The 24,183-nt window shown below is 37.4% G+C and overlaps 1 protein-coding gene across 3 annotated transcripts in view; it reads left to right on the forward strand.

The window, feature by feature from the left end:
* Window positions 1–24,183, forward strand: part of GCC2 (GRIP and coiled-coil domain containing 2) — a 92,993-nt gene that overhangs the window by 54,980 nt on the left and 13,830 nt on the right. For 2 of the 3 annotated variants that reach the window (XM_045835191.1, XM_045835190.1), the window contains exons 17-22: window positions 118–239; window positions 8,639–8,815; window positions 13,554–13,771; window positions 17,805–18,002; window positions 19,248–19,387; window positions 22,963–23,164. In XM_045835191.1, the coding sequence (XP_045691147.1) occupies window positions 118–239; window positions 8,639–8,815; window positions 13,554–13,771; window positions 17,805–18,002; window positions 19,248–19,387; window positions 22,963–23,164 (1,057 nt within the window). The remainder of the gene's footprint in view (window positions 1–117; window positions 240–8,638; window positions 8,816–13,553; window positions 13,772–17,804; window positions 18,003–19,247; window positions 19,388–22,962; window positions 23,165–24,183) is intronic. The other variant, XM_045835192.1, reaches the window with a different exon arrangement.

Genomic DNA, 24,183 nt, shown 5'->3' on the forward strand with positions numbered 1-24,183 from the left:
TTTCCTCATTTCCCAAAACAGATTTTCATCTTAATTCACAAATCTCTGAAACAGTAGAGGATCATGTTACAATAGACGAATGCAATAGGAAAATTTTTTCTCTTTTAAATGTTGTAGGTAGAACACGCTGCCATAATCTCTGAATTTGAGAGCTACAAAGTCCGAGTTCATAATGTTCTAAAACAGAAGAAAAATAAATCTGTGTCTCAGGTTGAAACCGAGGAAGCTAAACAAGAAAGGTAAAGTCTGAATTATAAGAAAACATGCAGGGTTTTTCTCCCCAGACCAAGTTCTTCACCACATAGGTTGAAAATCCTAATTTGGTTTCTTTTGACTACGGAATTTTAAATGTACTGACCAACAAGAACAGAGACTTTGCCTTCACTGTGAACTCAGACAGCACGAAGGAAACATAATTTGGAAGGACACTGTTACAAACAAAAAAAATGTGTAAAATAAACACTGAAACCAGGATATAGTCTTTGAGATGTAAACATAATACTTTCATCTTGTACTAGGATCTGGTCATAGTGGAAATAGAAAGATATATTATGATTAGGTTTTCTAATTTTTCTTTCTTTTCCTTTCTTATTTTAATTTTCAAGTAAATTGTCTCCATTTTCCCTCCACTACTACCCTGGACCCCAGCCATCCCAACATCCCACCCTGGATCCTACTACTCCCCTTTGGCTTTGTCCATGTGTCCTTTACACATGTTCATCGACAACCCTTCCCCTTCTCCCCCCATTTTTCCTTCCCACCTTTCCTCTGGTTACTGTCAGTTTGTTCTTAATCTCAATCTCTAGTTATATTTTGCTTGCTAGTTTGTATTATTGATTAGGTTCCACTTATTGGTGAGAACATACAGTATTTGTCTTCAGCACCTGGCTTATTTCACTTACCATGATGCTTTCCAGATCCATCCAAGTTGTCACAAAGAGAAGCTCCTTTTTACTTTCTGCTGTGTAGTATTCCATCATATACATGTACCACAGTTTTCTGATCCACTCATTTACTGATGGGCACTTAGGTTGCTTCTAGCAAGTGGCTATTGTAAATTGTGCTGTTATGAACATTGGAGTTCATAGGTTCTTTTGAACTGGTATTTCAGGATTCTGAGGGAATAGCCCCAGCAGTGGAATTGCAGTTCAATTTTTAGTTTTCTGAGAAAATTCCATACTGTTTTCCACAGTGGCTGCACCAGTCTGCAATCCCACCAACAGTACACTAGGGTTCCCTTTTCTCCACAGCCTTTCCAGCACTTGTTGTTTGTTCCTTTGTTTATGATGGCCATTCTGACCTTTATGAAGTGGTATCTCATTGTGGTTTTAATTTGCATCTCTCTGATGGCTGGTGATGCTGAGCATCCTTTCATGTGTCTCTGGGCCCACTGTATGTCCTCCATGGCAAAGTGCCTGTTCAGGTCCTTTGCCCATTTTGTGATTGGGTTGATTGTCTTCCCTGAGTGGAGGAGTCATGTGAGTTCTTTATATATTTTGGACATCAAACCCTTGTCCGAGCTATCATTGGAAAATATATTTTCCCATACAGTCGGTTCCCATTTCATTTTGCTGATGTTTTTCTTTAGCTGTGCAGGTTTTCATTTTGATGAGATCCCATTTGTTTATTCTTTCCTTTATGTCCCTTGCCCTAGGAGACAAGTCAGTGAAAATATTGCTGCATGAAATGCCTGAGATTTTCCTGTCCCTGTTCTCCTCTAGGACTTTTATGATGTCATGACTTATATTTAAGTCTTTTATCTACCTTGAATTTATTTTTGTGTAAGTTGTAAGTTCGTGGTCAAATTTCATTTTTTTGCATGTAACTGTCCAGATCTCCCAACGCCATTTGTTAAAGAGGCTATTTTTACTCCATTTTTTTCTGCTGCCCCCTTTGTCGAATATTAACTGACCATAGAGACTTGAGTTTATTTCCAGGCTCTCTATTCTGTTCCATTGAGCTATGTGTCTGTTCTTATGCCGGTACCTGACTGTTTTGATTACAGAGGCTTTGTCATACAATTTGATATCAGGTATTGTAATCCCTCCTACTTTGTTCTTCTTAAAATTGCTGAGGCTCTTCAGGGTCATTTATGGTTCCATATAAATTTTTGAAATGGTTGTTATATATCTGTGAAATATGTTATTGGTATTTTAATAGGTATTGCATTGACTCTATAAATTGCTTTCAGTAGTATGGAAATTTTGATGATGCTAATTCTTCCAATCCATGAATACAGTACATGCTTCCATTTATTTGTGTCTTCCCTAATTTCTTTCTTCAGTGTTGTATAGTTTGCCAAGTATGGGTCTTTTACCTCCTTGGTTAGGTTTATTCCTAAGTACTTCTTTTCGTTGTTGCTGTAGCAAAATTGGATTTTTCCCCTGATTTCTGTTTCTGATATTTCACTGTGGTTGTACAAGAATGCCTTTGATTTCTGAATATTGACATTGTATCCTGCTGTTTTGCCAAATTTACTTACTAGGTCTAGTAGTTTTTTGGTAGAATCTGTAGGATTTTTTATGTACACTATCATGTCATCTGCAAACTATGACAGTTTTGCTTCCTCTTTTCCAATTTGGATACCTTTTATTTCTTTTTCTTGTCTGCTTGCTGTGGCTAGGGTTTCCAGTACTCTTTTGAATAGGAGTGGTGAGTGCAGACATCCTTGTCTTCTTGCTGACTTCAATGGGAAAGCTATTAGTTTTTGCCCATTGAGTATGATGTTGGCTGTACGTCTCTCGTATGTTGGCCTCATTATGTTGAGCAATGCTCCCTCTATTCCCACTTTGCTGAGTGTTTTTCTCATAAATGGGTGCTGTACCTTATCAAAAGCTTTTTCTACATCTATTGATAGGATCATGTGATTTTTTCTTTCATAATATATGTGATGTATTACATTTATTGATTTGCCAATATTATGTTATCCTTGTATCCTTGGGACAAATCCCACTTGATCATGGTTTATAATTTTTTTAATGTACTGCTGGAAGCAGTTTGCCCATATTTTGTTGAGGATTTTAGTGTCTTATGCTCATCAGCAATGTTGTCCTGTAGTTTTCTTTCTTTCTTGTGTCTTTATCTGGTTTTAGGATTAGGATGATACTGGCATCATAAAAAGAGTTTGGGAGTCTTCCCTCTTGAATTTTTTGGACTAGTCTGTGAAGGATAGGGGTTAGCTCTTAAATGTTTTATGAAATTCTCCTCTGAAACAGTCCAGTCCACAGCTTTTGTGTGCTGGAAGTTTTTTGATTGCTGCTTCAATTTCATCAGCTGTTATTGGTCAGTTCAGGCTCTCCATGTCTTCTTCATTCAGTTTTGGAAGATTATATTTTTCTAGAAATTTGTCCATTTCACCCAGGTTGTCAAATTTCTTGGCATATATTTCTTTGTAATAATTTCTTACAATCCTTTGTATTTCTGTGGTATCTGTTATAATTTCCCCTCTTTTATTTCTGATTTTGTTTATTTGTGTCCTCTACTTTTCTTGCTGAGTCTGCTTAAAGGCTTCTTGATTTTGTTTATCTTTTCAAAGAACCAGCTCCTGGATTTATTGACCCTCAGAATTGTTCTTTAGTCTCTCTATCATTTAATTCTGCTCTGATCTTGGTTATTTCCTTCCTTCTACTCACTCTTGGCTGTCTTTGTTGTTGTTTCTCCAGTGTTTGTGGATGTGGGATTAGGGTGTTTACTTGAAATGTTTCTATATTTTTTTATGTAGGCCTGTATTGCTATGAACTTCCCTCTCAGGACTGCCTAAACTGTGTACCATATGTTTTGGGTTTTTGTGAGTTCATTTTCATTTGTTTCCAGAAACTTTCTGATTTTTTCCTTGATCTCACACTTAACCCATTCATAGTTTAATAGCGTGCTATTCAATATCCACAGATTTGAGTGTTTTTTACTTTTTTCCTTGAGGTGGTTTTCTAATTTCAAACCCTTGTCTAAGAAGATACTTTATATGATTTTAGTTTTCTTGAATTTGTTGAGGCTTGTTTTCCATCTTGTCATGTGGTCTGTCTTCAAAAATGTTCCGTGTGCATTTGAAATGAATGTGTATTTTGCTTCTTTGGGATGAAAGGCTCTATATATATCAGTTAAGTCCATTAGATATAGGGCATTGTTCAATGTGACAGTATCCTTCTTGTTGTTTTGTTTGGAACATCTAGCCATTGTTGACAGTAGGGTGTTAAAATCCCCTACCGTAATTGTGTTGCTGTCAATATCTTTCTTGAAGTCCTCTCAGATTTTCCTTATATATTTGGGTGCTTCTATATTGGGTGCATATATGTTTATAATGCTTATGTCTTCTTGATGGATTTTTCCCTTTAGTATTATGAAGTGTCCTTCTCTGTGTCTTTTTATGACTTTTGTTTTGGAATCTATTTTGTCTGATATAATTACTGCTACCTCAGAGTTTTTTCCCTGTCCATTTGCTTGAAATTTTTTTTCTAACCCTTTACTTTCAGTCTGTGTAGGTCTTTTGTTCTGACGTACATCTCTTTTTGTCAGGGTATGTGTGGTTCATGTTTTCTTATTCATTCAGCTACTCTATGTCTTTTGATTGGATATTTAATACATTTACATTTAAGGTTATTATTGATGGGTACTTATTCATTGCCATTTTACTCCCTTTGTACCTGTGTTCCTCTCTCATTCTTTTTCTTTCTTTTTTAAAGCGGTCCCTTTGGCATGTCTTGCAGTGCTGGTTTGGTGGAACTGAATTCTTTGAGACTTCTTTTGTCTGGGAAACTCCTTATTTTACTTTCCATTTTAATGACGGCCTTGCTGGGTAGAGTAGTCTTGGTTGCAAGTCTTTGCTCCTGTGCTTTTCATTACTTAGAATATTTCTTTCCAGTCCCTTATGTTTTTCCATTGAGAAGTCAGCTGCTAGCTTTATTGGGGCTCCCTTGTATGTTACTTCCTGTTTCTCCCTTGCTACCTTTAAGACTGTGTCTTTGTCTTGGAATTTTGCCATTTTAATTATGATGTGTCTTGGAATGGGCCTTTTTGGGTTCTTCTTGATTGAGGCCCTCTGTACTTCCTACATTTGTGTGACTTTTTCTCTCCTCAAATTAGGGAAGTTTTCCATCATTACTTTTTCGAACAGGTTTTCTATCCTTTGCTCTTCATCTTCTCCTTCTGGTATCCCTATTATACAGATATTATTACGTTTCATGTTGTCCTGAAGTTTCCTTAAAACCTCTTCATTATTTTTAGTCCTTTTTCCTTTTCTTGATCTTTCTGGGTGTTTTTCTCTACCTTGTCCTCCTGTTTTCTGATTCGATTCTCTGCTTTATCTAGCCTGATTTTGATTCCTTCTACTGTGTTCTTCAGTTCAGACATGGAAGAATGAGTCTTCATTTCCTCTTGGCCCTTGTTGATTTCCTTTTTCTTGTTGATACAAGTTGCAGTAATTTTCTCATATTTCCCTGTAGTTTTTGGTAATTCTCAGAGTGCTCATTGAGCTTCCTTATACCTATTGTTTTGAACTCAGTATCTGATAGTTGACTTGCCTTTATTTCATTTAGCCTTCTTTCTGAGGCTTCCTCCTTTTTAGGGGGTTTGCTTGTTTGTCTTCCCATTGTTTGTGAGACTCTTCTGGTTTGCCTCTGCTTTTTATATTGTTCTGTTTTGACTCCCTGAGTTTGTGGTGTGAACTTCTATGGTTGGAGCCCTGTGAGATTCAGTGGTGCAGTCTCCTTGACCTCTTGAACTTGATGCTCTTGTGATGCCCTTTATGCTATTTATGTTGGCTATCTGAATGTAATTGCGTTTTGATTGTTGTTGGGTTGTTGTATGGTAGGTCCTTCACTCCAGCTGGTTGACTGAGTCACTCTGCCCACCATGTCTTGTATGCTGTTGTGCAAGTGCTGCCAGAACAAACAAGACTACAAAGCCCAGGGAACAAACCTACATCTGCAGAATCTCCCACCCTCCTGTGATCCCACTATCAGTGCAAATGAACCAGTATTAATAAGGGTATGAAGAGATTAAGACTATTACATGGAAAGAGGGAAATAAACTATAGTATAAATTCTAGTGACTTTAATGTTCACAAACTTCCTAAACAAGCAATAAATATTAGAAAGCTCTGCAGGACAGAAAATATCGCTGATCATGGAGAAGACCACAGTGGATTTTATCTAAGTAGCCTATAGTATTTACCACTGTTTTTTCTTTTTTGGAGCTGCCTCTAGTGATGTCAGATTTTAGCCTGTATGATCTTAGGCAGCCTGCTCTAATACTGCCGATGATCTATTGTCTGTGGCTGTTTACTTCTTTTGTTAATCTAGTCAATCTACACTCAGCAGTGAGGCTTAAGCCCCTTAGGATAGAGCAGTGTCACTCCTGGGGTTGGGGCTATTGTTTCCCCTCAGGCTGCAGCTGCTCTAAGGGGAGTTATCTGCCTGAACAGGATGGCTGCTGCTGTAGGGGTAGAGACTCAGCACCAGTACCTGGCAGCCTCTCTCTCAGTTCTCTCCCCAAAGCCTCCATCCCCATTCTCTCCTCATGTGTCTCTGGTCCACATTGCCCCACCTTTGCCAGGGACTTCCTGTCTGTGGCTGTCTCCTTCAGTTGTTAGTCTAGTCAGTCTACACTCAGCAGTCAGGCTTAACTAGCACAGAGCCAGATCAGAATCTCTTCAGCAGGGTCAAGGTTATTGTTTCTCCTCAGACCGCTGCTGCTCTGAGGGAAGTGGTCTGCCTGAGCACAAGGGCTGCTATCCCCTTGGGGGATGGCTCAGCACTGGGTGCCCCGTGGCTACTCTCTCAGCTCTCTCCCCAGAGCTTCTTTCTCCAGTGTCTCCTCAGTTATCTCTAGCCTACTTTTCCCCTGTCTTTGTTTGTGTGTTGGCCATTAGTGGCTCTTCATGACTCCAGCAATCTGTCTCTGGTAGAGAGCAACCCTGCCACTTTTCACTGCTAGTTCTTATCTGTGTACTTTTGGGGCTCTGGTGTTCTAGGCTGGTGATCCCAGCTTAAGGTTTAGACCCTATTCTTAGGGGGATCCAATTGGCTGCTTAATCATCCCTCTGGTGCTGCTGCCTCTAAGCACTTGACCAGCCCTCTCAAGTCTCTGCAGCACTCCTTACCAAATAATCTGTCCTGAAGCTGATTCTTCTGCCTTTCTGAGGTTGTAAGGCTTTTCTCTCACTATTGTTCACTTGTTCTGGGTGATTTCTCCACAATTTAGTTGTAATTCCGGATTTGTCCTGGGAGGAGGTTGATGTTGTTTCCATTCTCTACCATCTTGCCTCTCTAGGTTTTCTAATTTTTTTAAATTTAGAAGCAGAAGAATAAAGATAGTTCCATGATGTACTTAATCACCATTAATTATGCTGAATAGAATTTTCTTAACATTTTGCTTATTTATAAAAGTTTTTAAAAAGTACTAAATTTGGGTCTGGAATTAATTTTTTCAAAGTTTATGAGCATCTCAATTACTATTTTAACAGGGTGTTGTTTGATGTTTCTTAAAACTACCATACAAATCACATTTGTAATTTTAAAATGTACTAGGAATAAAAGATAGGTAAGGCATTCTACAGCATGTGTGTTTTGTTCTTAAAAGTAGAAGTTCAGTGTTAATCTGGCTCTTAACTGTTCTAAGTAGGACTAAATATCAGTATTTGTATGTTTATGCTTGTCTTAATTTTTGTTTGGCTGTCTATTAAATAAGGAACTGTAAGACAAAAATAATGAGACATTTTCTCCATCAATAGCTCATCTTAAAGCTGAAACTGAATATTGACAAAATATAAAAATATCACCATTTGTAAGACTTAGACTTTTTAATCGTGCCAGAATTTGGGTTAAATTATTTTAATGTAAATGTTTTATGTTCCTCCTACTTTCTTATACTACTTAAAAGAAAAAAAAACTGATAGTTTAGTTTATTGTGCCCTGACCAGCATGGCTCAGTTGGTTGGGTATCATCCCATGAACCAAAGGGTTGCAAATTAAATTCCTGGTCAGGGCCCATGCCTGGGTTGTGGGTTCTTTCCCCAGCTGAGGCGCAAACAAGAGGCAGCTGATCCAAGCTTCTCTCTCACATCAATGATTCTCTCCCCTTCTCTCTCTAAAAAAGTAAATAAAAATAAAGTCTATTGAAAAAAGAAATAAAACTATTAGTATATTGTACTACTTGTTGCAGAATTACTGGTTGGAATTCAGGACCTACCTACAAAGTCCACGATCTCCAGGAACTTTCTTTCTCCAAAGGACTTTTTTTGTATGTTTTTCTCTGGGGACTTGTTTTACTATAACTTAGTCTAACCTACCATTCTCATAATGGTTAGCTTACAAGTGTATTTTTCTTTTTAAATTAATGGCATACATAGTCTTACAACATAAAATAGGTTATTATGATGCCTTTTCATGGTCTACTCCATTTGAATATGAAATTTATAAGTTAAAAGGCTTCTTGTAAATCTGTATTATCTGAGATTTTTTTAAATTTGTAGTCTTTTGTATTTAATCCTAGTCTCTGAATTCTTCTGATTATTATATCTCCTTTAGAATCATATATAATAATAGGAGTATGACATCAAAAGATTAAAAATAAAATTTATTTGAAAACACAAAATCATGTTCACGTCTTCCAGAAAATTTTTTTTGTTTATTTCTGTTTTTAGAGAACGCCTGGAAATGCTGGTTGACCAACTAAAAATCAAATTACAAGATACCCAAAATAATTTACAGATCAATGTGTCTGAACTTCAGACATTACAATCTGAACACCATACTCTGCTAGAAAGACACAACAAGATGCTACAGGAAACCGTGTCCAAAGAGGCAGAACTCCGGGAAAAGTACGGTGGCTAATAGCTATAACAGTGTTTGTGCCAGTGTTTGGAACTCCTAATGTGTTGCTTCTTGGGATAAGTACAAATTGAAAATAAGAAATAGATATTTCTAAAGGCTTGGTAACTGTGTTTTCTACCTTAAAACTCCCCTTTGATTATTTTGGTACATAGTTTTTTAAGACAGAGTACTCATCCAGTACTCTTGTCTTTCCTATGGCCTTCACGGCCAGGGTGTTTCTTTAAAAAAAAAAAAAAAAAGCCCTGGCTAGCGTAGCTCAGTGGATTGAGCGCAGGCTGGGAACTAAAGTGTCCCAGGTTCGATTCCCAGCCAGGGTACATTCCTGGGTTGCAGGCCATAACCCCCAGCAACCGCACATTGATGTCTGTCTGTCTGTCTGTCTGTCTGTCTCTCTCTCTCTCTCTCTCTCCCTCCCTCCCTCCCTCCCTTCCCTCTCTAAAATTAAATAAATAAAATCTTTAAAAAAAAAACTACTTTGCTAACAAAGTGTCAAATTACAAGCATTTTTTTTTCATTCTCTCTAAAGGAAAGCATGCAAACAGCTGCTAACAAAGAAAAGAATACACAACTTACCTTTAAAGCTCTGTCTTTAACTTGTTACACTTTTGTTCATTAGTACCTTATAAATAGACATTAAAGGTATTGGCAGAATAAATAGACTATTGTGAACAAGGAACTTTGAATTCCTGTCATAAGATGTGTGATGATATTAGTTCTATATTAGATTGAGGAAAAGAATTCTTTATTGAACATCTTTCATTGAAGATGTTAGCATACTTTACATATCTCTGGTATGTTTATAATATATGCCCAGTCTTGTGCTAATCTTAAAGGTGAAAGCACTTCATTTTCTTGCCTTTTGAATCTTTCAACAGTGTGATTTATATATGTTAACTTCATAAATCAAAACTTTCAGTGAAGGTCTACCAATTTTCTAGCTTTCACCAGGGTTTACATATATAAGGATGCAAACTTGATGTTTACATCAGAAATTTCCAGCACTTATTCTTTACTCAAGAAAATTGATTACAAACTATACTGCTAATACAAAAAAAGTACAAGTGATGCTTCTGAAGTAATTTAGTCATTCCATAAATATTTATTGAGCACCTACTCTTTGCCAGTCAGGTAGGTGCTGGTCAGTGTTCATAGCATTTTGAGATATTTATATGGATCTTCCCCCTAAATATTAAAAGCTAATGATATTGTTGCCTTCTGTGCCCTATTACTCCTTTTTTTAGTTTTCAAATTTTTTAAATATATTTTATTGATTATGCTATTACAGTTGTCCCATTTTCCCCTCTTTATTTCCCCCTGCCCTGCACACCCCCTCCCACCCACATTCCCCCCCTTTAGTTCATGTCCATGAGTTGTACTTATAAGTTCTTTTGCTTCTATATTTCTTACACTATTCCTAACCTCCCCCTATTTTCTACATATCATTTATGCTGCTTATTCTCTATACCTTTTCCCCCTCTCTCTCCCTCCCCTGCTGATAACCCTCCATGTGGACTCCATTTCTGTGATTCTGCTCCTGTTCTAGTTGTTTGCTTAGTTTATGTTTTTTTTTTTTTTAAGTTTGGTTGTTAATAGCTGTGAGTTTGCTGTCATTTTACTGTTCATATTATTTATTTTCCTTTTCTTAGATAAGTCCCTTTAATATTTCATATAATAAGGGCTTGGTGATGATGAACTCCTTTATCTTGACCTTATCTGGGAAGCATTTTATCTGCCCTTCTACTCTAAATAATAGCTTTGCTGGATAGAGTAATCCTGGATGGAGGGCCTTGCCTTTAATGACTTCAAATACTTCTTTGCAGCCCCTTCTTGCCTGCAAGGTTTCTTTTGAGAAATCAGTTGACAGTCTTATGGGAACTCATTTGTAGGTAACTGTCTCCTTTTCTTTTGCTGCTTTTAAGATTCTCTCCTTATCTTTAATCTTGGATAATGTAATTATGATGTACCTTGGTGTGTTCCTCCTTGGATCCAACTTCTTTGGGACTCTTTGAGCTCCCTGGAAGTCCTGGAAGTCTATTTCCTTTGCCAGATTGGGGAAGTTCTGCTTCATTATTTGTTCAAATAAGTATTCAACTTCTTGTTCTTCCTCTTCTCCTTCTGGCACCCCTATGACTCAAATGTTGGAACATTTAAATATGTCCTCTCCTGATTTTTTTGAATTCTTGTTTCTTCATTCTGTTCTGGTTGAATGTTTCTTTCTTCCTTCAGCTCCAAACCATTGATTTGAGTCCCAGTTTCCTACCCATCTCTGTTGGTTCCCTGTACATTCTCCTTTATTTCACTTAACATAACCTTCATTTTTTCATCTAATTTGTGACTATACTCAACCAATTCTGTGAGCATCCTGATTACCAGTGTTTTGAACTGTGCATCTGATAAGCTGCCTATCTCTCCATCGCTTAGTTGTATTTTTTCTGGAGCTTTGATCTGTTCTTTCATTTGAGCCATTTTTTTTTTTGTCTGAGTGCACCTGTTACATATTAAGGGGTGGAGACTTAGGTGTTCACCAGGGCAGGGCAACCCACGTTGCTGCGTTGTGACACTGTTTGTGGGGGAGGGGTTCGAGAGGGGACAGTGCCTCTTGTTCCACTCTCTGCCGGTTTTCAGTCACTTCCTCTGCTACCCACAATTATATTGGGCCCTTCTGGTGCTAACTCCCGGGCAGGTGGGCTTTTGTACAATCTAAGACCCCAAGGGCCTCTCCAACAAACTCTCCTGTGAGGCTGGGAGTTTCTCCCACTGCCACCTCAACTCCCATAGGTATTTTCAATCAGAAGTTTGAGGCTTTATTTCCCTGTGCTGGAACCCTGTCTCTCCCCAGTTGTTCCTCCCAGTTTATCTGCATGCAAATGTGGGACCGCCCAGTCTGCAATCTGCCCCCTCGCTGGGTCCACCAGCCACCACCCTGCCATGTGTCCTCTCTGCCCAGCTGCCCATCTCTGCCCCTCCTTCCAGTCTGGATGAATGTTTCTTCTTTAACACCTTGGTTGTCGGACTTCCATAGAGTTCAATTTTCTGTCAGTTCTGGTTGTTTTTTTTGTTTGTTTGTTTTTTAATTTGTTGTTGGCCTTTCTTTGGTTGTGTGAGGAGGCACAGTGTGTCTACCTACGCCTTCATCTTGGCCGGAAGTCTGTTTATTGTTTTTAAATTTGTTGTTGTCCTTCTTTTGGTTGTGCAAGGAAGCGTAGTGTGTTTACCAACACCTCCATCTTGGCTGAAACTATTACTCTCTTTTTAAAACATTTTAATATTCATAATTTCCCTATATGAGATTTTTTAAATTGCTGCAGGGAAATAAATAAGGTGACTAATACCTGCATTGCCCAGAGGACCCAGCTAATATAAACACCCCAGTAACAGCTGAGACAGAACAGTGAACTTTCATCATCATAGTTGTTCTAGTTCCAGGTGGGAGTTTAAGCTTCTAGCTCTCTCAAATTGGTAAATTCAGAAGTGTCATTGATATCATCTGAAAACTAGAAGTATTACCTTAGGTCTAAAATGTAGCTTTTATCTTCCTTAGAAAATTGTTGTGATAACTAATGGTTCTTCCTTTACTTCCTTGGTAGATATTGAACAAAATGCTTGAAGAAATAAATGGAGGTTTGAGAGGCAGGATATGTACTTGCATTTACTAAACTCATTAATCGATATGAATTTAGCAATTATGATACCTTTTCTGAAGCATGATATTTTATTGCATATGTCTCCTTTAGACACTAAACGTTGTTTTAAAACCTTATGTGATATGCATATCTGTAGCCCATACAAAAGAGATCTTGGAAAGCTACATGCTAAACCATTAATGATGTTTACACCTGGAGTTGGGGTTTTACACTGCAGGGGTAGGGAGGAGTGGATAAAAGAGGGCTTCAACTGTTTTCTATAATTGCTTCTGTATTGTTTGATTTTTTTTATGATAGTGTACCTATGGATCCCGTGTAAAAAAAAAAAAAAAGAAGAAGAAGTTTTGTTTTGTTTTACCAAAGCCAAACATACAGAACATCAACAGTACATCTGAGCCATTAAAAGTGGTAGTTTCCAAGCTGACTACATAAAATCACATGGGAAACTGCTACAAGTAGGCAATTTCTAGCACCACCTTTGGAGATCCTAATTCAATGGCTCAAGGATGGGAACTAGGTGTCTGTATTTTTAATAGGGTACCCAATGGTTCTGAAGTGCAGTGAAATTCAGAAACAAGTATCGTAAGGTAAGTCTTTGTTTCAAAGTGACATGTTAATTGGCTCAAAAGAAGATACTTGCCTTTAAGTCTTTCTTTATGAATCAAAAGCTAGAGTCCTTTTTAGTGTGTTTTCAGAGTAATAGAGAACAGATTTATTAATCCTGTTTTTATATGAGCTATTACATAAGTAACCAAATGTGCACTAATTAAAAGTATAGTTTTTTATGCCATTTTCTGATAACCTATGAAGGAAGTTTCTCATCTGAACCATACAGGATAGTTTCTCAACCAAGTTTTCTCACCTGAACTATGGAACACAGAATAGGATTTAAACTAGATGACAGCCAGCATCATTTCTCACCATGTTGTTACACAAGTAGACCCATATAGATGCATAGGAGAGAAGTTAATTCATATGTTCAATGGATATCTTAGGGCTAATTCTCCTGCAGGACCCAGATGAAAAGGCTGAGTCAGCATCCTAAGTTGAAAGATCTCATTAAGTTCCTCTCACCTTTCAGGTTATGCTCAGTGCAATCAGAGAACATGATGATGAAGTCTGAACATGTACAGACTGTGGGTCATCTGACATCCCAGAATGAGGTCCTTCGCAACAGCTTCCGAGATCAAGTGAGACATTTGCAGGAAGAGCACAGAAAGACAGTGGAAACTCTGCAGCAGCAGCTTTCCAAGGTGGAGGCTCAGCTTTTACAGCTTAAGAGTGAACCAACCACAAAAAGTATGTATGTACACATGGAAACAAGAGTTGTTCATGTTATCATGTATTTATGTCACTCAAATAAATTCTTCAAAAATTCCTAAGAAAATAGAAAATTTACTAGGTGACAGCCAGTGTTAATTCTGTGATTAATACATTTTGGATTTGCTCACTGAAAAGATATCAGAACCATTGGCACCCTTCTGGATTGTACTTACAGTAGCTTATGTAACCTGATAATACTGAATTTCATGTATTTGTCAGCCTCCATGTACTAGAGTATTTCCTTTTTCTGACTCAAACATAATGTGTCAATCTTATGACTTGTGTCCAAATTCCAATATTCACTGGATCTATTTGGGGTTCTTCATTGTTATTCATCAAAATACACCTATTTTTAAGTTAGAAATATTAGAGAGCAAAAGGCTTGGAAACACTCAAACAGCACTGAACTTGTAGGATTGCTTGGCCAGTGCAACTTCTTCCCTTTCAAATTTCTGATTAGTTGTAGTTTTAGCTCAACCACACACAGATCATCCATTCTGCTTTCTGAAAGAGATGGGAGTATGTCAGCCAAGATGAGGCTACATTATTATTAAGTATCAGGTTTATTTTTTTCCTTTTAAATTTATTGGGGTGACACTGGTTAACAAAATTATATAGGTTTTAGGTGCACAGTTCCATAACATAGGAACTGTACACTATTGTTTGTTCACTACTGCAAGTGAAGTCTCTGTCTATCACCACTTACCTCCCCTATACCTTTCTTCACCTTCCCACAACTCTCTATTCCTCTCCCCCTGGCACTCACGATACTGTTGTCTGTATCCATGAGTTTGTTCTTTTTTATTTTTCTTTTTTGCTCAATCCCTACATCCCCTCAACCCAGCCTCCAACCTCCTCCCCCAAACAGCTACCAGCCTGTTCTCCATCTGTGAGTTGGTTTCTATTTTGCTTGTTAGTTCATTTTGTTCATTAGATTCTACATATGAGTGATACTTGTCTTTCTTTGACTGGCTTATGTCACTCAGCATAATACTCTCCAGACCCAGCCATGTTGTCGCAAAAGGTAAGATTTCATTCTTTCTTGTGGCCAAGTTGTATTCCATTGTGTAAATAAATGTTCCATAGCTGTTTTATCCACCCTGCTACTGATGAACATTTGGGCTACTTCCAAATCTTGGCTATTATAAATAACACTGCAGTGAACATAGGGATATATACAATCTTTTGAATTCATGTTTCAGGTTTCTTTGGATAAGTTCCCAGTGGTGGAATTGCTGGGTCATAAGGCAGTTCCATTTTTAATTTTTTGAGGTAACTCTATACTGTTTTCCACAGTGGCTACATCATTCTGCTTTCCCACCAAAAGTGCAATGAGGGTTCCTTTTTCTCCACATTCTTGCCAACAATTATTGTTCGTTGATTTATTGTTGATAGCCATTCTGGCAGGTGTGAAGTGATATCTCACTGTGGTTATAATTTGCATTCTCTGATGATTAGTGACTTAAAGCATCTTTTCATATGTCTGTGACCATCTGTTTGTCTTCTTTGGAGAAGTGTCCATTTATATCATTTGCCCATTTTTAATTGGATTATTTTATTGTTGAATTGTATAAGTTCTTTATAAATTTTGGATGTTAATCCTGTATCAGATGTATCATTGGCAAATATGTCCCCCCATTCAGTGGGTTGTCTTCATTGCATTGATGGTTTCTTTAGCTGTACAAAAACATTTTATTTGATATAGTCCCATTTGTTTATTTTTTTCTTTTGTTTCTTTTGCTTGAGGAGATTAAAAAAATATTGCTATGAGAAATGTTTGAGATTTTACTGTCTTTGTTTTCTTCTAGGATTTTTATGGTTTGAGTCTTATATTTAAGTCTTTTATGCATTTTGAGTTTATTCTTGTGTATGCTGTAAGAAGGTAGTCTAGTTTCATTTTTTTGCGTGTGTCCAACTTTCTCAACACTATTTATTGAATAGACTATCTTTACTCTATTGTATGTTTTTGCCTCCTTTGTCAAATGTTAATTGACTATAAAGTTGTGGGTTTATTTCTGAGCTTTCTATTCTACTCCATTGAATATATGGCTGTTTTTATGCCAGTACCATTCTGTTTGATTTCTGTGGCCTTATAGTATAGTTTAATATCATGTAGCATGATTCCTCCAGCATTGTTCTTCTTTCTCAACATTGCTGTGGCTATTTGGGGTCTTTTGTGGTTCCATATAAATTATTGAAATATTAGTTCTAGTACTGTGAAATAGGACATTGGTATCTAAATAGTAATTGCATTGAATCTATAGATTGCCTTGGATAGTATGGATGTTTTGATGGCATTAATTCTTCCTATATATAAACAGGATATATACTTCTACTTACTTTTATCTTCCTCAGTTTCTTCTTCAGTGTCTTATAATTATCTGAGTATAAGTCTTTACATCCTTGGTTAAGTTTATTCCTGGTTATTTAATTCTTTTTGAAACACTTGTGAATGGGATTGTTTTCTTAGTTTCCCTCTCTGATATTTCATTATTGGTGTATAAAAATGCACTGATTTCTGTATATTAATTTTGTATACTGCTACTCTACTGAATTTATCAGTCTAGTAGTTTTTTGGTGGGATCTTTAGGGTTCTCTATACACAATATCATGTCATCTGCAAATAATGAGAGTTTTACTTCTTCCTTTCCTATTGGGATGCCTTCTGTTTCTTCACCTTATCTGACTGCTATGGTTAGGATTTCCAGTACTATGTTGAATAAGATAGGTGAAAGCAGACATCCCTGTCTTGTTCCTGATTTTAAGAGAAACACTTGTAATTTTTGTCCATTGGGTATGATGTCGACTCTGAGTTTGACATATATGACCTTTATTACATTGAGATATGTTCCCTCTGTTCCCACTTTCCTAAGAGTTTTTATCATAAATGGGTGCTGGATTTTATCAGATTTTTTCTGATAAAATTTTTCTGAACCTGTTGATATGATCATGTGGTTTTATCCTTCATTTTGTTTATGTGGTATATCATGTTTATTGATTTACAGATATTGTACCAACCTTGCATCCCCAGAATAAATCCCTAAGTATCAGCTATAGACTTAATACTGTTTCCCATGGAAAAATTTCACCAGGACACTGGCAGTCGTAAATCACTTGTCAAGGTCAGAAACCAGCTTCAAGAAAATTTAACATATACCATGAATCAACACAGATAGTAATCAGCCAGAGAAACACTGGTTGCAAAAGAGACTGTAATCTAGCAAATATCAGAAATCCAGAAAAATACCTCAACAAATATAGCCAGAGGGTTAATGTTTGAAAGGAAATGGGAAGCAGCTTCCTGGACGTTGAAGACCTGGGTTAGAATTCTGGTCCCTAAACTAGATGTGGGATCCTGGACAAAGTCATTTAATTTCTCTCAATGTCAGGTTTCTTGGGATTAATAAAGTAATGTCTAAAAGTGTCTTACCAACCATATATTTCTATGCAAGTGTTCATTACCAACAAGCAGGAAAGCCTTGCCCATGAATTATGACTGATTAGTTCCCTGCCCTGGATTCTAGGTTCTTCTTGCCTGAACACTGAAGATGTTAGCAGACAATGGTAGGAACTAGTAGAGGTGGATGTTTGAAGGCAGTGATCAACAAGAACATCTGTGGAACAGACTTTAGCAAGTGTGTTGTGTCAGAAAATGCAGCTATCTGAAATACCTAATCCTTAAACATAAAATCTAGTTTTAGAATTTCTACCAATATGAACTCTTTATATTGTGAACTTTGTGTTATCTAATAGTTTAGCTTATCCAGCTAGTACAATTAATTTGTAGCTTCTGCTGAAATGACTTCAGTGGTTAAAAATTCAGTCACTAAATTTTGGGGACCATTTTAGAAGTTCTTTTTTATACACCATTTACTCTTTTTTTTTTCTATTCAAATTCCTTACCATATTATTTGACCTCATTAGGATCATTTTAATTTCATTGTGTATCTCTGTTAATGCTAAATTTATCAATTTCGAACAATCACTTCCCCTTTTTAAAAAAAACTAGTAGGCTCAGCTTCTTCCCACCAACCTGCGAAGAACCTTCGAGAAAAGAGAAACACAGACCTGCCCCTTCTGGACATGCATTGTGGGACCCGGGAGGAGGGAGAAGGAATGGAGACAACTGATACAGAGTCTGTATCTTCTGCTGGCACTCACATACAATCTTTAGAGCAGCTTCTTAATTCTTCTGAAACTAAACTTGGTATGTTTCTCTGTTTAAGTATGTTTTTCTTGTTTAATTCTGTTCTGTCTTATTAATATTACTCTAAGTTATAAATACTGTTTTGATCTAGTCCAGTAAAATTTCTTTCCGTATTCCACCCCTTTTCAAATGGAAAAGTTTACTGCAGGATGAAAGAATTAAAAAAGTGTATTTGTTTTATTTCATTTTTGTTTTTAATGTTAGAGAGAGGAGAAAAGGAGAAGGAGGGAGAGAAATATCAGTGTAAGAGAGAAATATTGGTTGGCTGCCTTCCATATGCACCCCAGCTGGGGACCAAACCTGCAACCCAGGCATGTGCCTTGACCAGGAATCAAACTTGCAACCTTTCAGTTTGCAGGATGACACCCAACCAACTGAGGATCCCCCCACCCTGAAATTTTTTTTCCAATTAAAATGAGTTCAGCCTTAAGCTTGAACCAGAAACAGATGGTTGGAAGTTCCATAGTGGTGTTAGAAAGTATGATAAATATTCTCTCACCATTCCAAGAAGCAGTTTTATTCCTCTCAATGAAGTAGTAGTACTAAATTTGCATTCTTAAATAATAATGAAGGTATATATAATAATTTGGTATATTTTATTCTTACTTATAATGAATACTAATGTTCATAATTCAGGGGAAAGTTTCAGGACCTGGAGTAGTAAAGACTGTTTGTATCCACAGTCATTGATTATGATGTGGATAAAAACTGCAATTATGGTTCCTTCAAATGAAGTTAATAGTGGTGAGATGGAGGCATCACTGTAGAGTGGCAATAGAACCATGAATTAGACTTGGCTCTGTGATTTTGCCAAAATTAATTGTTGACTCTGAGCTTGTTTTGTCATCTGTAAAATTTGAATAGTGATGCCAACTGTACCTCATATAAAATTCTTATGAGTCCATGATAATAAGCGATCAGTAAATGTTAATATTTCATTTATAAGTAAAATGACACAAGCTCTTGGAACATTAATAGAGGAGGATGAGTACTAAAATTAGTAAAACAATTTATAAACAAAAGCCTAACAAATTGCAGAATTCGGGCTTATAGGAATATTCAATTAGATTGTATACTTTACAACAGAAATTGTCCTATTTGTGTTACATTCAACATGTAACTTTTTAATTGGGTTATGTTGACCAGAGGGATGGCAAAGAGAGTGGACCTACTAAGATATTTTTCTTATTTAGAATCTTCATCAGTAGTCTGATTTTGAAAATTAATTATTGGGACATTTTGTAGAGCCTCCTTTGTGGCATGCTGACTTTACCAAAGAAGAATTGATGCAAAAGCTCAGTTCCACCACAAAAAGCGCCGATCACTTAAATGGACTGCTCAGGGAAACGGAAGCAACCAATGCAATCCTTATGGAGCAAATTAAGGTAAGGTCCAGAAACTGCTAATAAGAAAATACACTAGTTTGGGTTTGTTGACCCTCCACGCATACTTACCTAAGTTTAAAAACTCTCATGGCAAATGTATCCATAACATCTTGATTCTTAATGGTATTACATTCCTGAAATTAAGAAATATTAATTGCTTTTATATCTATTATATAAATACTATTTTAATTCCTACTTTTTCTAAGAAACTGTAATAGATTTAGAAGTCATTATTCCACATATGCTTAAATAAAACTTAAATAGGTCCCTGGCCAGGTGGTTCAGTTGGTTGAAAGGTCATACCTTACACCAAAAGGTTGTGGGTTCGATTCCTGTTCAGGGTGCATATAGGAGGCAACTTATCGATGTTTCTCTCTAACATCAGTGTTTCTTTCCCTTCCTCTCTCTCTCTAAAATCAGTAAAATATATTGTGTATATGTATATGAATCACATATATATATGAATGCTTGAGTGAGGATTTTTTTAAAAAATGGGTATAGGTCTGAAACTGGAGAGCAACTGAGTCCAGAGCTCATGCTACCTGTCACCACTTAGTCAAAAAGCAGAGACAGGGATTGGATTATAATTGCATTTTTATTAATATCAGAGGCCACTAATCTGAGAGGGTGGCAGGTAAACACCCTAACATTCACCTTCCCCTTGAGTTTTCAGAAGTAGCTTATAAAAGGAAAACGTGGGAATCTAAGAGGAGGAGATTCCTAGGGGGAGCAGAGAGGTGCCCTTTCCCTAGGGACTAAGGAGAGAAAAAGCTGAAAGGGGAGTCGGGAGGCTTCTTCCCAAACTCCCTTTGTTTAGCTGTTATCTCTCCATTTCGATTAGCATTCCTCTCTTCCCCTGACACCTGTGGTTTATGGCTTTTGCCAGTGCCAGCTATCTCTCAGCTTCAAGGAGAAGTATCAAAGGACATCTTTGATAAATGTCTTCATTACTGGTTCCTGGAACATGATGGTCAGCCTTCACATTCCTAGTGGCTGGACACTCCAGGGTTGAGGTCAGGTTAAATGTCTCTTTGTTTTTGTGTGGTTGACTGTTACTATAACAAGATCTCAGTCAGAATATAAGGTTGAATATACACTTGCTTAATTGGATATAGATTCTGTTAGTGATTATCTAACGCTATAATGGGGAGAAAAATGCAGCTAGCACTAAAAAGGATTTCATCTCTATTTCCCCTATCAAGTCCTTAAATTTTAAAGATAAACCATGGAATATGTCTTATTCAGATCATTCTGCTGATGTTTATGGCACTAAACTACTTTCACAAGTGGCAAAATGGCATAAGAAGTTTTCCTTCTTAGAGACGCCAGAAACATGTAGGTAGATTGTGGAGCAGTTGAGGATTACACAAATGAGATATTTTCAGTCTGGCTCAATGATATATCAACACTCCAAATATAATCATACTACTTACTGAGTAGTTCTCATGAGCCAAGACCTGGGTTTTATAATTATTTGATCCTCATAATTGTTAACCAGGCTCAGGGGGTTTACCTTGGAGTGCTCCATTCAAAAAAGGAGAAGTGGTTGTTGCGAGGTAGTTTTATTTACTTGCAGCGAGCTGAAGAGATGAGATTTGCATCCAAAACTCTGTCTTCCCAAGGGAAGCTTAACTATTGTGTCTCAGGTGGGCACCGGTAACCAGGTTCTTGGTGATTGCAAACAATGAATTGAACCAACACTCATAGAGAGTTTATAGCAAAAAGAAAGAGAGCAGATTTATTAAGTGGTAGTACACTCCACAGAACATGGAAGCAGGTCAACTCCAAGCAGAAACTCACCCTCAATGGCCAGAGGGATTCTGTTATTACAGAGCAGATATTTCCTGGCTAGTTTTGGCAGGCTTTTATTGTGCATGTACAAGTAGTTATATTACTTCTAAGCTGTGTGGTCTCCTATGATTTTCCTTGATTACCCACCAGGGGAGGGAGTCCCACAATGCTAATCTATTATAATGAAGGAGGAGGGGTCATATAGCATCTTCTGCATGGGTGCTGTCATGATTCACTGCAGTTCAGCACTTCACCAGAAAACAAGAACAACCAGTCTTACAACAGGATCTCTGTCCTGTATCAATGTCCCTTGTCCTAGTCCTGGGGCACCTCTGAAGTTTTCTCACTTCTGAGAAACTGGTCTTAGAACAGGGTCTCTGTTCTGAATCAATGTCCTTTGTCTTAGTCCTAGGGCGCCTTTGAAGTTTCCTCACTCCTGACCATCTCCTGCCTCAATTGCTTATATTCACTGTTTGGTCAATTACATGCTGATTTCTTCTTTATACTTGGCTACACTTATCAAGTTAGGTTCTGTCAAGTTTATTCTGTTTATGGCTGATCTGAAAATACTATGCTACATATTAACATCTAGCAAGAATACTATTTAGTAAGAATGGCCCAGACCTTGAGACTCTAGTTCTAACAAAATCAATGGATGACAGAAAAACTGAAGCTGATAAACAGTGGAACAAAATTCAAACTCCTGTCTTTCTGGAAAGCACATGCTTCTGCCCAATACCATGCAGGGCCACCAGCTGTTCTTTGTCAGAATAATTTTTAATACTGAGCAGCTATTCAGGTATTAACAGTACATTATATATATTATGACATCCCATCATTAAATACTTTAGTATGTATATCTATAAAATAATTTTCCCACATAGTCAAAACATTATCATGTCTAACAAATCATTTACTATCCCAGTGAACCTGTGACTATTTAAATATTTTATTGCCACAAATATACATTCTCACATGATTTCTTAGACCTTATTGTCACTTTTTAAAAATTACCCTAGGTTTTAGGACAGAGTTGGCTAACTTTCCAGGACTAACCTAAAGTGACAAAATAAAACACTGTATGTTTTTTGGTTTCAATCCAGAAATCTTCCTCAAAGACTAACCATCCTACCATGTTTTTTATATCCTTTGCTCCATTTTTCTGGTAGTAATTTAGATTGTCTTACATTCCAGAATTTTCACTTCATCCTACACTTGACTTTGGTTTTAGTTAATTGCTGTTTAGTTAATTACAATCATGTAAACATTATTTCACTATGTATACCTTTACTGCCTGCGGTTCTAGGAGCAGGGCAGAGAAAGAGTTTAGTGGTGGAGACAGATGTTCACCTCAGCCCCTGCATTTAGACTCTAGCCTGCACTCCTTACATTGTTCGGTAACCTGGAACCCTGAGCCCACCAGCTTAGTTTCTATAGAGTAGAAGGTGAAGGAAGCATCATGGTACCACTATGTGGCCTTTACATAGTCCTCAGATTTTATCCCCAGTTTCCATTATACTTCTGAGGCAGGCGGTTTTCTTTGGTATACTTTCTCTCTTCTTGTCTGTGGTGCTTGATCAGCAGCTGAACGGAGTTACTTACATTACATCTCTCCCATCTTAGAACTTCTTGGTATTTCTCATCTACATTTTTCTCCTAGGCTCTCCTTTATTGTCATTCTGTGGGCATTTTAGGGGGAAGAGAAAAAATGCACTTGTTCATTCTGCCATGTTTAACCAGAAGCTCCTAAAACCTACTTTTTAAAGTCATTTCTCTAATACCAGCTTCTCAAAAGTGAAATTAGAAGATTGGAAAGAAATCAAGAGCGAGAGAAGTCCTTAGCTAACCTGGAGTACTTGAAGAACGTGTTGCTGCAGTTCATTTTCCTAAAACCAGGTAGTGAAAGAGAAAGGCTTCTTCCTGTCATAGATACAATGTTGCAGCTCAGTCCTGAAGAAAAGGGAAAACTTGCTGCAATTGCTCAAGGTAGGTAAAGCAAAGTCTTAAAACATCTGCCTTATAATTTACACTAAATATTGTCTTGTGGTTGAAATTTTGTGTGTGTACTTACAATCTTTATTATAACACTGTGATTTAAAATTATAACTTTTAATTTTGTTTATTTGTATGTTCTATCATATTTGTAAGCCTGCAACTAGATTAAGAAAAGAGCTAACTTTTTAACAATGTTCAGCAACTATAGGACATTTATATAATTTTTAACTTGCAACAAAATGTAATACAGTGTTTAGTTTTGTCAACCCATGCTTGTTGACACCAAATCAGTGCCAGCAGGAATCCTCATTTTAGCACTTGATGAAGGAAACTGAAACAGCTCAGTTGTGATGCAGAAAAGCTATGAGGCAACCCTGGTCCAGGCCCCTCTCCTGCTAAACAGTTTGGCTCTGCTCCTTGCTGATCTACTCTGCTGTGCTCCTGGGAGGCTCCTGTTTCCTCAACCAAGGAAACAGTCATTCTTCAACGGAAAGGGAAAGTGGTCCACAGAGGAGCTAACTTATATTGACAGAAGTCCCCACCCCTGGTTTCTGATTGGTCTGTCTTCATGCAAATAAGGACTCCAGATCCTGTTGTTGTTTTTTAAAGATTTTATTAATTTAGTTTTTTTAGAGAGGGAAATGGAGAAAGAAAGGGAGAGAAACATCAACGTGTGGTTGCCTCTTACGTGCCTCCTACTGGGGACCTGGCCTGCAACCCCAGCACATGCCCTGACTGGGATTCAAACCAGTGACCCTTTGGTTTCCAGGCCAGCACTCAATTCACTGAGCCACACCTACCAGGGAGAAGGCACTGTTCTGATTGGTCAGAATAGACACTTTGGCTGGTTGGAGCCACGCAGCTCCTGTTGGAAAGCCTCAGTTCTATTAGTTGAAATAGGATTCCAAGAACTTCTTTATAAGAGCTGGCTCAAACAGCAGAAACACACAGTGCAGGCAGAAGGCGGGCAATTTAGTGTAGCCCTCTCCCTAAAGTGCAATTTGTGTAAG

The sequence above is a fragment of the Phyllostomus hastatus genome, unplaced genomic scaffold, assembly GCF_019186645.2.
Source record: "Phyllostomus hastatus isolate PE091 unplaced genomic scaffold, TTU_PhHast_1.1 phas_contig_2, whole genome shotgun sequence".
Lineage (NCBI taxonomy): Eukaryota > Metazoa > Chordata > Mammalia > Chiroptera > Phyllostomidae > Phyllostomus > Phyllostomus hastatus.